The 14,486-nt window shown below is 46.5% G+C and overlaps 1 protein-coding gene across 3 annotated transcripts in view; it reads left to right on the top strand.

Annotated features, from left to right (window-relative positions):
* LOC135372798 (synaptic vesicle glycoprotein 2C-like) overlaps positions 1-14,486 on the top strand; it is a 767,922-nt gene that overhangs the window by 663,480 nt on the left and 89,956 nt on the right. For all 3 annotated transcript variants that reach the window (XM_064606261.1, XM_064606262.1, XM_064606263.1), the window contains 2 exons: positions 3,253-3,400; positions 5,796-5,976. In XM_064606261.1, coding sequence (XP_064462331.1) covers positions 3,253-3,400; positions 5,796-5,976 — 329 coding nt within the window. The remainder of the gene's footprint in view (positions 1-3,252; positions 3,401-5,795; positions 5,977-14,486) is intronic.

Below are 14,486 nucleotides of genomic sequence, written 5' to 3'. Positions count from 1 at the left end.
TCTGAGACGTTGCACTTGGCAAAATCGCCCAGTCACGCGCACACTGAGGGTCAACTGGTCATTTTCATCACATTGTGCGTTTAATATTACCTTATATAAAACAGGATATGAAATGTCATAAGCTGATTTGAGTCCCACACCCATTTCCTGAGTTGCACCCTGAGAGGCTGCAGTTGGGAAAATCGCTCCGCCACGCGCACAGTTAGGGTCAAATGGCCATTTTGATCAGTTTCGGCACTAAATATTATCTGATATAAAAACGATATCAAAATGTCATCAGCTGAGTTTGTAACATGTATGCATGAAATGAAGATAATTGAGTTTGACCCTCGCAACCATTCCCCCTGTGACACCCTGAGATGTTGCACTTGGCAAAATCGCTCCGTCACGCGCACACTGAGGGTCAACTGCTCATTTTCATCACATTACGCATTTAATATTACCTTATATAAAAATTATATCAAATGTCATAGGCTGATTTGAGCCCCATACCCATTCCCCCTGTTGCACCCTGAGATGTTGCACTTGGCAAAATCGCTCCGACACGCGCACACTCCCTATAGGCACAACGCATTAAAATTCGTTTGGGCTGGGTGCACTAAATATTGCCACGAATCATCTTCGAGAAACTTCCAGGGCAGGCACGAAACGGGATATCTCATCCCGGCGCATGCTGAAGAAGAAGAAAGAAGGTGGTGGTGGTGGGGTGGTGGTGATAGGGCTTGCCGTTGTCGGCCTCACGTATGTGGGCAACGTCACGACTGACGGCCTGCGGGAATGTGCGTCCTGGGCCGACTTCTAAGGGAACTGTGCCGACATATGTCTGAAAGCGTCTGAGGAAAACCCAGGAAAAACCCCAGACAGCACAGCCGGCTTCCAGCTTCCAGACACATCGCCTGCTCTCTGGCAAATGCACGTGCTGTTTCTAGACTTTTCGGCGCGACGTTTAAATGCTTGTGCGCTCCAGGCTGGAGCATTCATTCTTTGGACTCACTTGTGTTCAGAGAGCTATCACTCTTGTGTTTTGCTACCAAGTAGTCTAATAAACCGTTCGCTGTTTATTCGACGACTCGCCGACCCATTTCGCTTCGTGACATTTCTCGTGGAGGTGCGATGTACATGCTCAACGGCCTGGAAGAACAGAAACGACTGAGTCGAAGACAGCGTGGTCTACCTTCGGAATTCAGGCCATTGAGACCCCCAACCCGCAAGAAGATGAATACGACAGCCACCATCAGGTGCGCGGCACGGCAACAGCTGGGCGCATTGGCGACCCGCCCAACCTGCACCACTCAGCTGGCAGACACGCGCACAAGCAACTCGCCAGACAGACGTACGGCGAACGCCAGGCTTGAGGCCGCTCTGCTACCACTGTGAAGAAGCCACCCGGGTCTACCGCCATTTCCCGTACGGACGACTGGGTCTACCCGGATTTTCACCTGACGCCTCCCGCCTTCAGCGCGTAGTCACCCCGCCGCAATTGAAGACTCTCTACGGCAGCAGCATGCTCCTGCTGACTCACGACGCGACCAGTCTCCGAGCTCGACGAACGGCAATACACACTGCCGCGACGCTCAAAACCTTACCAGTGACCTGAAAATACCTGTGTATCCTGTTAGACTATCTCATGTTTCGAGGGGTTCTTTACACGGCGTTCTTCCGTGTTAGACGATAACATCTTAAAATTTTTATTTTGTTTCGCTGTTAATTGGTATAAACGCAATGTTCCATTGTTGTCACGTCCTGTAAGGTCGCTTTCCCGCATAGTAGCTCTGTGTAGCTCAAAAAAGCAGAGGTACGCGCTGGCGCGGGGTGACCGCAAATTCTGCGAATGGTGTAATCTCAGGTACGTAACACGTGGAAGTAGGTATAGACTCATTGTAGAACGACTGCGGAAATGTATCCGATGCCCTCATTCTAGTGCGGCCGTACGTGGTACAATAGGCACATTATTTAAAGGGAACGAAGAAGATGAAGGGTTGACGGGTTTCGGTTGAAAAAAAAAGAAGAAAAAACGTTGCAAAAGTATCGGGTCAGGAGTTGGTGATATGGAAAATGTGTAACGGGAATACTTGTTTCATTACAAACAGAAAAGAGTAGCGCCATCCCTACTCAGCTACCGAAAAAGTAACGTATACAGTAACGGCGGTACGTACAACAATGGCATTTTGCCTGTGTCTGTCTAGGAAGGTGCATCTTACATGTGCCAGCGGCATAGCCGAGCGGGATAGGGCGTCCGCTTCTTGGTGGTAGCGAAGGTGTTGCTGAAATCTGGAAGGTGGTGGGTTCGAAATGAAATGGGCCCGGGACGCATACTACCCCCCTATCTACCACTCATTCGTCCTGTACTCTTTCCATCTGTCCACGTCTGTAGGTTGCTTGTTGCCACAGTTGCTTCGCGGCGCACACATGTAAAAAGGTGACATGTGGTATCCCATTTTGCTATGCAGAACACCAAGGCCAAACTCTCACTTGTTTATTGAGGATCAGGATGATAAATACTTCAAATATTAGTTACCGAATTTCCTGACTTTTTATACAAACAGCCTGAGGGTTACTGAGAGGAGCGCCTTGTCTTCGAAACAACCCATTGAGTTGTCCAAGAAAGTATATCGCGAAAAGAAGGGAAGAATCATCATAGCTTGTGAGTTACACTTACATCTCAATAATGAGGTAATGTATACGAAGGTATGATACGCACGTTCCAATATCATGGTCTTACAGTCTACCAGGATATGGTTTATCCCATAGTTTTGACTATAGTTTGAGTGTAGGACGCACACTCAGAAATAATGAAATGAGACAATGCAAACAGATGCCAGGTGTGTAACTGTGTGTGCCTGTAGATATGTAACACTTTTTCCTTGTATGCTTCGACTCGTTATTTGTACGTTACATATAATGAATGTGCCCAACTTACTACTACGAAATGTCAGAAACAGGCCCGTTGCGAGATGTCCTGCAACGAACACCTGTAGTGACAACACAGGTGGATAATGAGCGAAAGGGATGGTAACACCAGTGGTTAGCGATTACCTGGAACTGAGACGCCTTTCTTCAGTTGATTTTCTTGTGAAAGTTTCATGGATGCAAAAACCAGAAGGGAATGGAATAAGCGTAATGCATTGTCCCCAGCACTAAAAATAACGTCGTTGTGTTGCCTCTGCGGCCAAGTTAACTGCCTTCTTCGTTCAACAACATAAATCTCATTAGGCGACTCGCGTACTAATCAAGTCAACGTTATCTTGGTAGGCTGGCGAAGGCCTCTTCCAATGGCTGGTGTTTCTTGTGTGCGGCTTGTGTCTTGCTGCCGACGCAATCGAGATCTTCGCAATCGCCTACGTGCTGCCTTCTGCAGAAAGGGAGCTTTGCATGGATGATTCCAGGAAAGCGTGGCTCGGTAAGTGCGCAGGCATAATCTCGAATCAGATGTGACATCTAAGCATGTATTCTTGGGACGCTCATGAAAACTGTATCAAGATAACTATCTAAGCAACGAAATCTGTTACGAAAGGAAACAAATGGACTAATGTTTAGCACATATAGGAGTGATCGAGGCTTATAGTAGCCGTAGCCATCAGGGCACCAAAAAGCACGGACTGAAAGACAAGAAAGACAGGACATATCGCTGACTTGCAATTAGCAAAGCTTGAAGTACAGACACATATCTTTTATACAATAACGATTATTCATGTAAAGCCCTATCTTCTTCGAGATAACGCATCTCGGCATGAAGAAGACATATTGACGGGCTGCTTCTCGAAGAAGAGATGAACACGCGCAACATCAATGATGCGGATGTCAAAAGCCAACCGTAAGAACGCATTTACATCAACATAGTCATGATCATTACATCATGACCGAGCGCTCATGGCTACGGTTGATATTCACCAACTGTCCAGGCATACCACTATTTCATGGTTAATGCGATGGTATCACTGGCCGCGATCTTCGGAAACCTAATTCGAAATCTCTCCAGTTGAGGCGCCCTGCTTACCGTGGTTCGAGGGTGCCATATCTAATAAGAAGTGCAGCTTCTTGCACGAAAGTTCCCCTAGTTGCGCCCCCGTTTTCATATTACGTTTGCGATTGCCTCATCGCGGGCTCCTTGACAGTGTTTTTTTTTTTTTTTTTCTTTTTCCTTCTTGTGTTAGCGTGTTTCCCATTTCGACGTATCAACACCAGGATATGAAGATTTTCTCCCGTGTGATCTAATTGGCAAATGTTGGCGCGGTTACCTCATACGTTCACATTTGTTTCGTTTTCTTCTAGCTGTTTTGGCGGCATCTTCATACGGCACTGAACAGGACGTTTCTTTTTTCTTCCGCTTATGTCTTCCAGCTTTTAACGTTGACAGCATTTCACTTCATTTCATACAACTACGTAGTCCCAACAATTCTTGTTCACTTTTGTATACTTCGACAGCGCCGTCATACAATGTGTCTGGGCCCTCGATGCAACAAACAGATACGTTAAACACAATTATCGTACTTTGAGATAATTAAAAGTTGCTACACGGAGCAAGTATGAAATTATATGCCATGAACCGATGAGTCGCGTTAACGAAATAAAATAACAAAAAGTCGGTGATGACAAGACAACAGTTGGGATTTGGTATTTTGTGGAAGCTTAAGTTATGACGAATTCCTGGGGTCGTTCTTGCGCAGCGCAGTAAAGTGTGCCGGTGTGGGTTGAGTGTAGGAACGACTGAAGACGGTACGGAAATATCAATGAAACGCGACGCAGGTTGCACTGAAACGATCAGTGTAGGATGTACGATTGGAGCTCGACACACTGTAACTTTTTCTGCACTAGAACGCCCAGGCGAATTCGACATTAAAGGCACCGTGGGGCAGTAGATGTACTATCGTTATCTCTGCGATAGCAGTCAGTATTCTTCCGCCACAATTTTCGTCCCACTTGCACTCGTTGTTTCTTTAGAAAATTAAAATTAAAAATTACGGGCTAAACACTGTGTCGAGTTGGCCACCAACTGCGAATTGCTCGTCAAGTACGGCGGTAAAACTACATTGCATGCGGACAGCACTGGTTCTAAAACAAAAGAAGTTGAGTACATGCCTGCTCGTAGCCATGAGGACCAACAACTCAGTAGGGAACATAGATCACTGTCGCTTGGTAAATTGGGGATTACTTGCTACGAGACGTTGCCCCGAGCGTTTTTACATCAATTTTGCTAGCAAATTAAAATATTAGCAGTTTTCCATCCCATTTGTAACTTGTTACGTTGGGTTGCAACAAACTGTTAAACAACCCCGTCAACGGCAATTTTAAACATGCTAGTATCTCACTAAAGTCGAGGAGACAAGGAAAGACAATGTGGAAGACAGGAAAGTGCACAAATTTTATTAAGGATTGTTCCCGAATGTGTGGCTAATAATGCTTTGCGAATCGCACAGAGGAGAAATGACAGAGCTTGCATAGCAGTAATTTGATGTTGCCTGCAATACGTCTTTCTTCAGATGATATCAGAAGTAAACATTTCAGGTTGTACGGAAACGCCACTCTCGTGTCCTTGTCTTCCGGGGAACACATTCGGAAACATTCAATGTAACGCAGAAATTGGGAACCGAAGCATTATAAAGTGGTTCGCGGTATGTTATGCCGGTGTGGTAGCGTTATATGCTAGCTATTTAGTTACGAGTCATGGAAGATAGTGTCGGCTTGATATGAAAATACGCCAACATTTGCAAGTGTTGCGGAGAAGCTAGAGTTCGTTTTAAAGACGCAGACACAAATGAGGCAACTGTGGTCGTAACATATTTGAATGTGTGCAGGCGGCATCAGCTTCGTGGGCATGATGATAGGAGGTCTGCTGTGGGGAAATTTAGCTGACAAGATGGGACGTCGTCGGATCCTCCTTTCTGCTCTCCTCACCAATACCATCTTCTCAGTCATCACTACATTCATGCCAACCTACGGTCTCTTCATGGTCACCAGGCTGTGCTCGGGACTCGGGTACGGTAAATCAAGTGCTCTTAATGTACACTGAGTCTAGTTTATTTACTCTCGAGATGCAGAAAGAACCTGCGTTTCGGCTATGGTTTTAGGCATTGCCATTCGTCACCTGATTGAGCTGGGGCCTCGCATGCACATGCAATGTGGATATATTCACATTCAATGGTGTTCGAGCCATCATACCCAAGCAGCACGCCAATTTTGGTCAAATATTGGACCTATGTGGGTGCCACGATTAAGAATATTGACCCAATATGGGCTGCCAATATGAGTCCAATATGGGGAGTGCAACCAGACTTCATATTGGACCATTATGGGCTGCATATATTGGCAAGCCCACTTTGCCCATATTGCGCCAATATTTCCATGATAACGTCGACGGTGAGTCCACGAAAATAATAAAGCATTATCCGGTATAATATCCACCAGTGATATTACTTCTCTCTTATTTTTCATTTTTTATTTCTGCAGATCTTATTGATCCACGCTGCATAGCATTACAGAAACAACACTACTCCGCACTAAAAAGCAAAGAACAGCTGCTACGCCCGTCTTCCTGAAGGTAGTTCTACGTAACTGCGTCGTATTGCCGACTGTAGGATGGGAAAAGCACGGAGGAAGGAAACACAGCAGCTGCCCTTCCGACTGTTTTCCATTGGGACGGGCGTAGCCTCCTTCGCATAGCATTCTGGGGTACTCCTCTCTCCCATGTGACCGCCCACATGACCCCAGACAGCACGGCGCCTCCCAAATAAGATGACGCGAGCTGTGGTCGTCTTTCAGTTCAGATGGCAGCATTATGTTGAACTCGTGCGGGTACTTCTATTTCGGTGATTTTGATGTTTACACTTCTATTGCAAGACCAGTCACGGTGGAAGGAGGTGAAAGAAGTAAGTCACTGAAAAGGTTCGCCAGTGTAGGACTCGAACACACATCTTTTGGATCCAGAAGATGTGGGTTCGAGTCCTAAAGCGGGCCAACCTTTTCAGTGACTTCCTTCTTTCACCATTAATTTCTTATGCACTTGAGGCTTTGTCTCTATTTGTCCTTTCAATGTGTTCCAACCTCCGAACATCAATTGTGTCGCAGTCACAGTCTCCAGGACACAGGATGGGAACTATCACGCGTGGCAACGGTAACTACCTACGTATACGTTTGTTGCTCAAGTGGTAAAGAATACTGTAGCCAGAACACCATTCATCGGACTACAATAGATTACGTGAAATGAATCTGAGGCACAGCGTCAGCCCCCAAATGGACGATTCAAGATGAGACAAACACATACAAGCGATCAAAACAGCCGACCGAAACAGTCGAATGAAACAGACAGAGCTGTTTTCCGTTGAACGAGAATTGCAACCGGGGCAGGTACACGTTACCATAACGTCGTTTCCGCGACGGCGCGCGCATTTTAACAATAAGTGGCTTTGGAAAAGCAATGACGCTTGGAGAGCAGCTGCTAGAACCAAACCCGTGCACAACCGAAACTTCAGAGAGGACCTCGTTCTGGTCAGGTCGTAATGGAGATTTTCACTCAAGCGACCGCCAGAGGGTGGCTACACTAATCTCGAGGGAAGAGTCCCTCCTTGCGTCTCCTTCCCCCATGCGGACAAGCGTAAGCTTGCCCACATCACGCTTCAAAAATAAAGCGCCACCTGTGGCGAAACAAGCCTCCAATACCTCCAAGCCTCCATCCCTCACAAGCCTTCACTGGGATCGTATAGCGTAAGAACAAAAATTTCTAACCCGCTGCTAATGTACAAAGAAGTGAAACACTTTCGTGACAGTGACGGATATGCGCCTTAGCAATTCGCACTGCCTGCAGTAACCTGAAAGCACCTAGCGTTACAGAAGAGCCATCACTTCTTATTAAACATTGTGTTTTTACTTGAACTCCCGCAATTCCCTTCTCATTAGAGGAACCAGCGATAGTTTAGTCCGCATGAAACGACCTATCCAAGTCTGGTGCTTGCGCATTGGTCGTAGGCATAGTGATTTCGCTCAAACGACCACGTTCCCAGTCGATTGGTATCGCGAAGCAAGATGGCAGCTGTATGCAGCAACTGGAAATTGGAGTTGTTAGTTCCAGTGCATATCATAGCGGGATTGCTATGTATATGTCGACTGTTTCGAACAATATCTGGGAGAAGTAGTTGGATGTAACGGGTTGTATGTACGGGTAACGGGGATGTAACTCGTTGGATGTATTGAGTTGGGCATTTCCCATGCTTCAACGTCCAATCTTGCCGTGGTGCTTGGACATTTGGTACAAATATACCGAGACGGGTACGTACCATTCTCTGCATTTTCAGTCAATATATGGTGTGCACGACAATATGGGTTCCAGATTGCCAACATTTTCCCTATATTGGTTCAAAACTGGCAGATGGCGAACCGACTGAGAGCGTGGTCGAGGATTTTACGCTGCAATGCCCACGTTCGCGATGGGAATGCCCATGTGAACCAATATAGGGAAAACGTTGGTGTGTGAAATGCCCAATGCAATACGTCGTTATATCCAGCCGCGTCCGGCAGATGATACACATTGTTCGAAACAGTCAACGTACGGTGTACAGTCAACGTAACCTGCCATCTTGCTTCGCGATGGCAGCTCTTTGCAACATGTGGAAAGTTGAGTGACAGTAAATGTTACAGTGGGAATGTCACGTACGTTGACTGTTTCGAACAATGTGTATCATCTGCCGGACGCGGTTGGATATAACGACGTATTGCATTGGGCATTTCACACGCCAACGATTTCCCTATATTGGTTCAAAACTGGCGTTATGTGGCCCATATTGCGAGGATTTCCTCATATTCGTTCAAACTTGGCAATATCGGGCCCATATCGGCAAGTTTGAGACAGTATGGGGGAAATCCTCGACCACGCTCTCAGTCGAACCGACTGAGAGCATGGTCGAGGATTTTACGCTGCTATGCCCACGTTCGCGATGGCAGCTCTTTGCAACATGTGGAAAGTTGAGTGACAGTAAATGTTACAGTGGGATTGTCACGTACGTTGACTGTTTCGAACAATGTGTATCATCTGCCGGACGCGGTCGGATATAACGACGTATTGCATTGGGCATTTCACACGCTTCAGCACCAGCTCCCGTGGCTCAGTGGTTAGCGTGCTGGCCATGTCACGTCGAGACTAGGAGCCACCCGGGTTCAAATCCCGGTAACGGCTGTGCTGTCTGGGGTTTTTCCTGGGTTTTCCTCAGAGTCTTTCAGACACATGTCAGCACAGTTCCCATACAAGTCGGCCCAGGACGCACATTCCCACCATTCCCGTGACGTTGCCCACCTCTGTGAGGCCAAAAACGGCGAGCCCTACCACCACACGCTTCAGCGTCCAATATTGCCGTGCTGCTTGGGCATTTCTGCAACACGGATACGTACCATTTTCAGTCAATACGGGTGTACACGGGCAATACGGGGAAAATCCTGGCAAAACGGATCCCATATTGGATCCGTATCGCCAATGAGTAGGTCCAATATTGTGTGCTGGTCGGGTTTACTTTGGAACAATCGCACTTGGGAAACCGAGGCAATGACACTCCAGAAGCAATTCCACAGTTGTTTTCACAACACACGTAGCTTTCGACCGATAACAGGCTTAACTTAAGCACAACAAGTTTCCCAGAGTTTTGGATCATACGATAGGGCGGACATCGCTACTGTGATGTTCCTAGGACGCGAGGTTCCTAGAATCACTAAATGGGCTCTCCAGAGGTGCCCATCGAGCAGGCCAGTCGTATACTTCTACGAGCATCTTCTTTGTGTGTGTATGAGCACCCCTGAAGTGACAGCGGAGGTTTGAAAGAATGGACAGCACGACATTGTTTGAACGCCCCCTCCCAGAGCTAAGTCAACTGTTGACGAACCAACATCTAGCATGAAGATATAGTGCGGAGAAAGCTCTCTTTTTAGCAGTTTCCCTGTTTTCCCGACTCTTCCCAAAAGCAGGGAATAGCCGTAACCTGCGGAGGCTAGCAGGGCAAGTAAACTGAAGCGACGGATGGGAAAAGGGAAGGCGATCACGACTTCACATGAAACCGCCGATTCCAGGAAGCCGTTTCATTACTTTGTCGGCTTTTCCCTAGCAAGGGATGTGAGTAGGAATGGCGACCGGAGAGTCCATAAAAGGGGAGCAGCTCCATAACCAGAGGGGAAAGAGAAGTGAGGGCGGACGACCAAGACTCGTCACAGAACGGCCTGCAGCAAGAAGTCATCGCTCGGACGGGTAACCCGGAGCAACTGGTGTCGCAGGGCCCGACACGGACTTCAGTCTGTGCAACCTCTCAACAAGCAACTCGGCAGCGTCCATCAACACTGTGCCTTCACAAACTGTGCCCCAAGGACAACGTCCAATTGTGGTGAGCCGGCAGCCTGGGCACAGATCTCTTGCTTTAGATTAAATTGTGTGCCCATTATTTACTGGTGTTGGCCTCGTTCCTTCACCGAACTACCCCAAAGGTACCCCTCTCTCGTGTGCTGTCGTTCCTACCGGAAGCGGTCATCACATTGGTGGCAGCGGTGGGATACCATTGCTTTGGGGCATTAACGAAGACCCTTACATAAGGACTCCTCCGTAAAAGTTCGTGGGAAAAGAGTGGCAATTATCTGGATATCAGGTACGTTCAGCCGGTCACAATGCCCTTAGAGATGTCATCCAAAGGTCCGACAATGGGTCATAGCATTCTTGCTTTCAGCCATCTCATTCCTAACTTCTCGGGAGATGGATCGGGCGTTAGAGATTTTCTGAATATGTTAGAGCAGGTTGCAAAGATGGGAGTCTGGAGCGATGAGCAAATTATTTGCATGTGCAAGTGTAAGATCGAGAACCTAGGCTAGGGAATTCACATGGAATGATGAGAAAGCTAAAACGGCCAAAACGTTCGAAGAGCTCAAAACTGTCTTGATTGAACGGTTCGACACGGAACCGTACAGTGTGCGCCTCCAAAAGTTCATGTGTGCCGCACAGCAGGTTGGAGAGGACGTTCCATCATTCGCTACACGCATTCAGCTTTTAGGCCATGCAACACTTAGTAAAGGAAGCGGTGTCACAAATGACACAGCGATCGTCGCGAATCTCTTGAAGGAACAGATGCGGACACAGTTCGTTAGCGGGTTGAGGGAACCAGTACGCCGATTCGTCCTTTCTCGAAATCCAAAAGATCTCAACGAGGCAGTCGATGTGGCGGCCCAAGAAGAGGCAAACGAAGTTCTGAGTAGTGCCGTAGCTCGCATTCGGGTAGTACAGGAGAGCACCAACAAGGACAAGGAGATCACAGAGCTCAAGGAAAGATTAGCGACTTTGGAGAAACTGTTAGTCGCCCAACAACAAAGTTCCCAGACGTCCTCCCGTCCCTTCCGGCGTTCATATTCCGGGCGATGCTACAACTGTGGCGAAGCGGGATGCGGAATTGTTCGCGTAACTCGCGCAGTGTGCCCGCGGTTCAAAAAAACGAGTAGAATCCCCCTTGGCAAACTGTTGCGAGGCGGGAAATGAAGAAAACGTAGTTGTATGCGGTGGAAAGAGTAGCGCAAGGAAAACTAGCGGGTACCGAAGGCGCAAACGACGCCGCAAACAAATCGCAGTAATCAGATATTCAAAGGAGACCAGCCCGATTGTTGAATGCACGGTACACGGATGTCGTCTCAGATTTGTTGCAGGTACAGGGTCTCGAATAACGCTGATTAGCGAACGCACATTGGAAAAATTGAAAGAAGAAAACGGGAGCGAATCAATTCCGGCGAGCAAATTTCTTCATCGTAGATTTATGGGGATATGATATCAGGAGGGACAGTGGACGTGATGGGTTCCTACACGCTAAAATTCACTCTAGGTAAGTCTACGTTCTCCCATCCGTGTTACGTCATTGGAGACAGAGCAGAGGTACCCGTAGATGAAACACTGGGACAGGATGTAGCAGCCGCCCAGAATATCGATGTGCTAACCACCAGAAAAGTTATCCGACTGGTAGACACGGAGATCCCTATAGTTAACTGGCAGAAGCCCTTTGACTTAATTGCACCACCATATGCCAAAAGTTGGAATTGTACTCCCTTGTCCGTTCGACTGTGTAGCATTAGCAAGATACCGCCAATGTCTAAAATCATCTGCTGGGCGAAAATTGCAAAAAAATATGCCAGAGGGAGAGTTGGGCGTTCTGGAGATGACGAACATGTACACTCGCGGCGTACCCTGTTGGAAATTCCTACTTGACTCCATATGGTATTATGACACCAGGTCCTACATGATGAAGGAACCTGCATACAAATAGGATCCTGTTTAATTGTGGGTCATGCATGCAAATGCGATCCTACATATAAACAGGATCCTATTTGATTGTGGGACCTACGTTGGGTCCTACATGCAAATAGGTTCCTACATACACGCTAAAATGGCGGAATACCAAGTCTCTCGTGGTGATCCCGTATAACTTGTGCCCCCTATTTTGCTGTGTATATTAGGAAATAACAAATCATGCAGCTTCTTTCTTTTTTTTATTGATATCGTTCATCATCCCTCTGACATGCCTGTTGAACAATCACGCTCCTGCCTGATGTACAGCGTCTTCAACACCTTTACAGATCATGCTAGATGATAGCTCTAAGATATATTTCTTGGAGGCATCTGAAACAATAAAGCGAATTAGGAAGCTAGACTTAACAAGGGATATACATTATGTGTCACATAAAATGTGTCAAAACCCGTGCACAGGTTAACCAGACTTCCCACATAGGGTGTACCCTGTTACCCACTCTGAATAATAAAACTTTTGAAATCCACGCTAAGAAATCCACCCTTCAAATTCCAATCCTTTCAAATTCAAGCTGTCAAAATAAATCACAATGGGTCTATGCAGTCCAGTGTTAAGCATGGTTTTACGTGAGAAAATCAGTGTTTAAGAAGGTCACACTCCAGAATAACGAGTCTTTATGCAAGTCTGTGTGGTATTCAGCATGTATCTCTCAATTATTCATTAATTTAATTAAGTTAGAGGCGTAAATAACTACGCGTATGAATACTAGGAAAACAACGCTTCAGAGGTTCGGCCGTTCGGCTACCATTGGGGACGAGGCTATTAGAGAAAATGAAGTAACGACGGAGCTGTATGGTGTTGCGTGATGTGCTGCATAAAAAGGATAATCACTGCAAGCTCTAATAAAGCATATGTTTCTTCTGCCGACTTCGTCAGGTATTTTTCAGACGTGTAACGACTTGGTGTGCTAACACGCGCGTGTAACTTATGAAGGAATTCATTCGTGAAGTGACATTGATGTAGTCGTAGCTGTTTTGGACAGGCAATCTGGTAGCGAAAAATGTCCACGATAGGCAACATATAAAATGTACCGCAAAACTGCTGTGTCGACGATTTGTCACGACAGTAATCACATACATCACGGTAAACATCATGGAAACGTCTCTTGCTTTCCTCGGCCTCGGCCTACGAAGAACCGCTAATGTTATGTTTGATAAGCGCCGCGAAAAGTGGTTTAGCAAGGTAAAACTGTGCCGGGAACGCCGTCACATGAGGGATGTGTTTAATTAAATCACAGTGAAATATAGCAAAGGAATGTTACTGGTCATGTAGAAAACAGATCTCGTTCACCAACATATCAATGGATTGTTTAGATAGTGTTCCTGTCAATGGACAACTGACGTTTTCGTCCCGTCTATACTGAGCAATGTTGGCACTGTGACTCAATGGGACATTTACAGCTCAGTGTCATTACCACATGAGGCAAGTTGACTCTCTCAGGTGCTGTCACTGCAGTGCTGTAGAAGATCCAGAGTATATTCTTTGTCATTTCCCACACTACTGAGCTTTCCAAACTGCCATTTTGAGATCTCAATAATCTGAGCTCCTGCCCCTCTCTAAAATTTCTTGGCCTATAGCTAAATCTAGCCCACGAATGCCTGCTCTCGAAGCTCTTTTGGCAATTTTGGACTCCATGGGACATTATTTCCTTCCTCACACCACAAGCAGCTATGGGGTAGAGTACCGCCCCAGGCAGTGAAACTCTCTGTCCATCTCAAAATAAAGTTGATGAACAGCATCTGCAACTTCTGTGAGGTGGTTTAAACCACTCTTACAACTACATGATACAGACAAAATACAGAAACCGACACTTCCTCAGCTAGGACCTAAGGAAGCGTGGACCTCCATGTGAAACCTTGTACAAAGTAAACTTAAACAAAAATCTTCAGTGTCGATTTCTGTATTTTGTTTATGCGATCTACAGGACTTGACTCCCCTCTTCGTATATCAACCACATGGTATGTGTAACCTAGGAATGCTGGTATGTGGGTGCAGTGACTAGTTTGCCACAGTACCACAAAGAGAAACACAAATGGCTGATAAATCTGCTACAGAATCTGGGCCAAGACAATGAGCACTTCGAATCATCACAGTTTTCAATACCATGCAGAGGAAGATAGAGTAGAGTACCCTCAAATTTTGTACTACTTTTTCTGAATTACTTGTAATTATGCAGCA

The sequence above is a fragment of the Ornithodoros turicata genome, unplaced genomic scaffold, assembly GCF_037126465.1.
Source record: "Ornithodoros turicata isolate Travis unplaced genomic scaffold, ASM3712646v1 Chromosome17, whole genome shotgun sequence".
Lineage (NCBI taxonomy): Eukaryota > Metazoa > Arthropoda > Arachnida > Ixodida > Argasidae > Ornithodoros > Ornithodoros turicata.
Note: the sequence above shows the minus strand (reverse complement) of the source record. Positions and strands in the feature narration are given on the sequence as shown.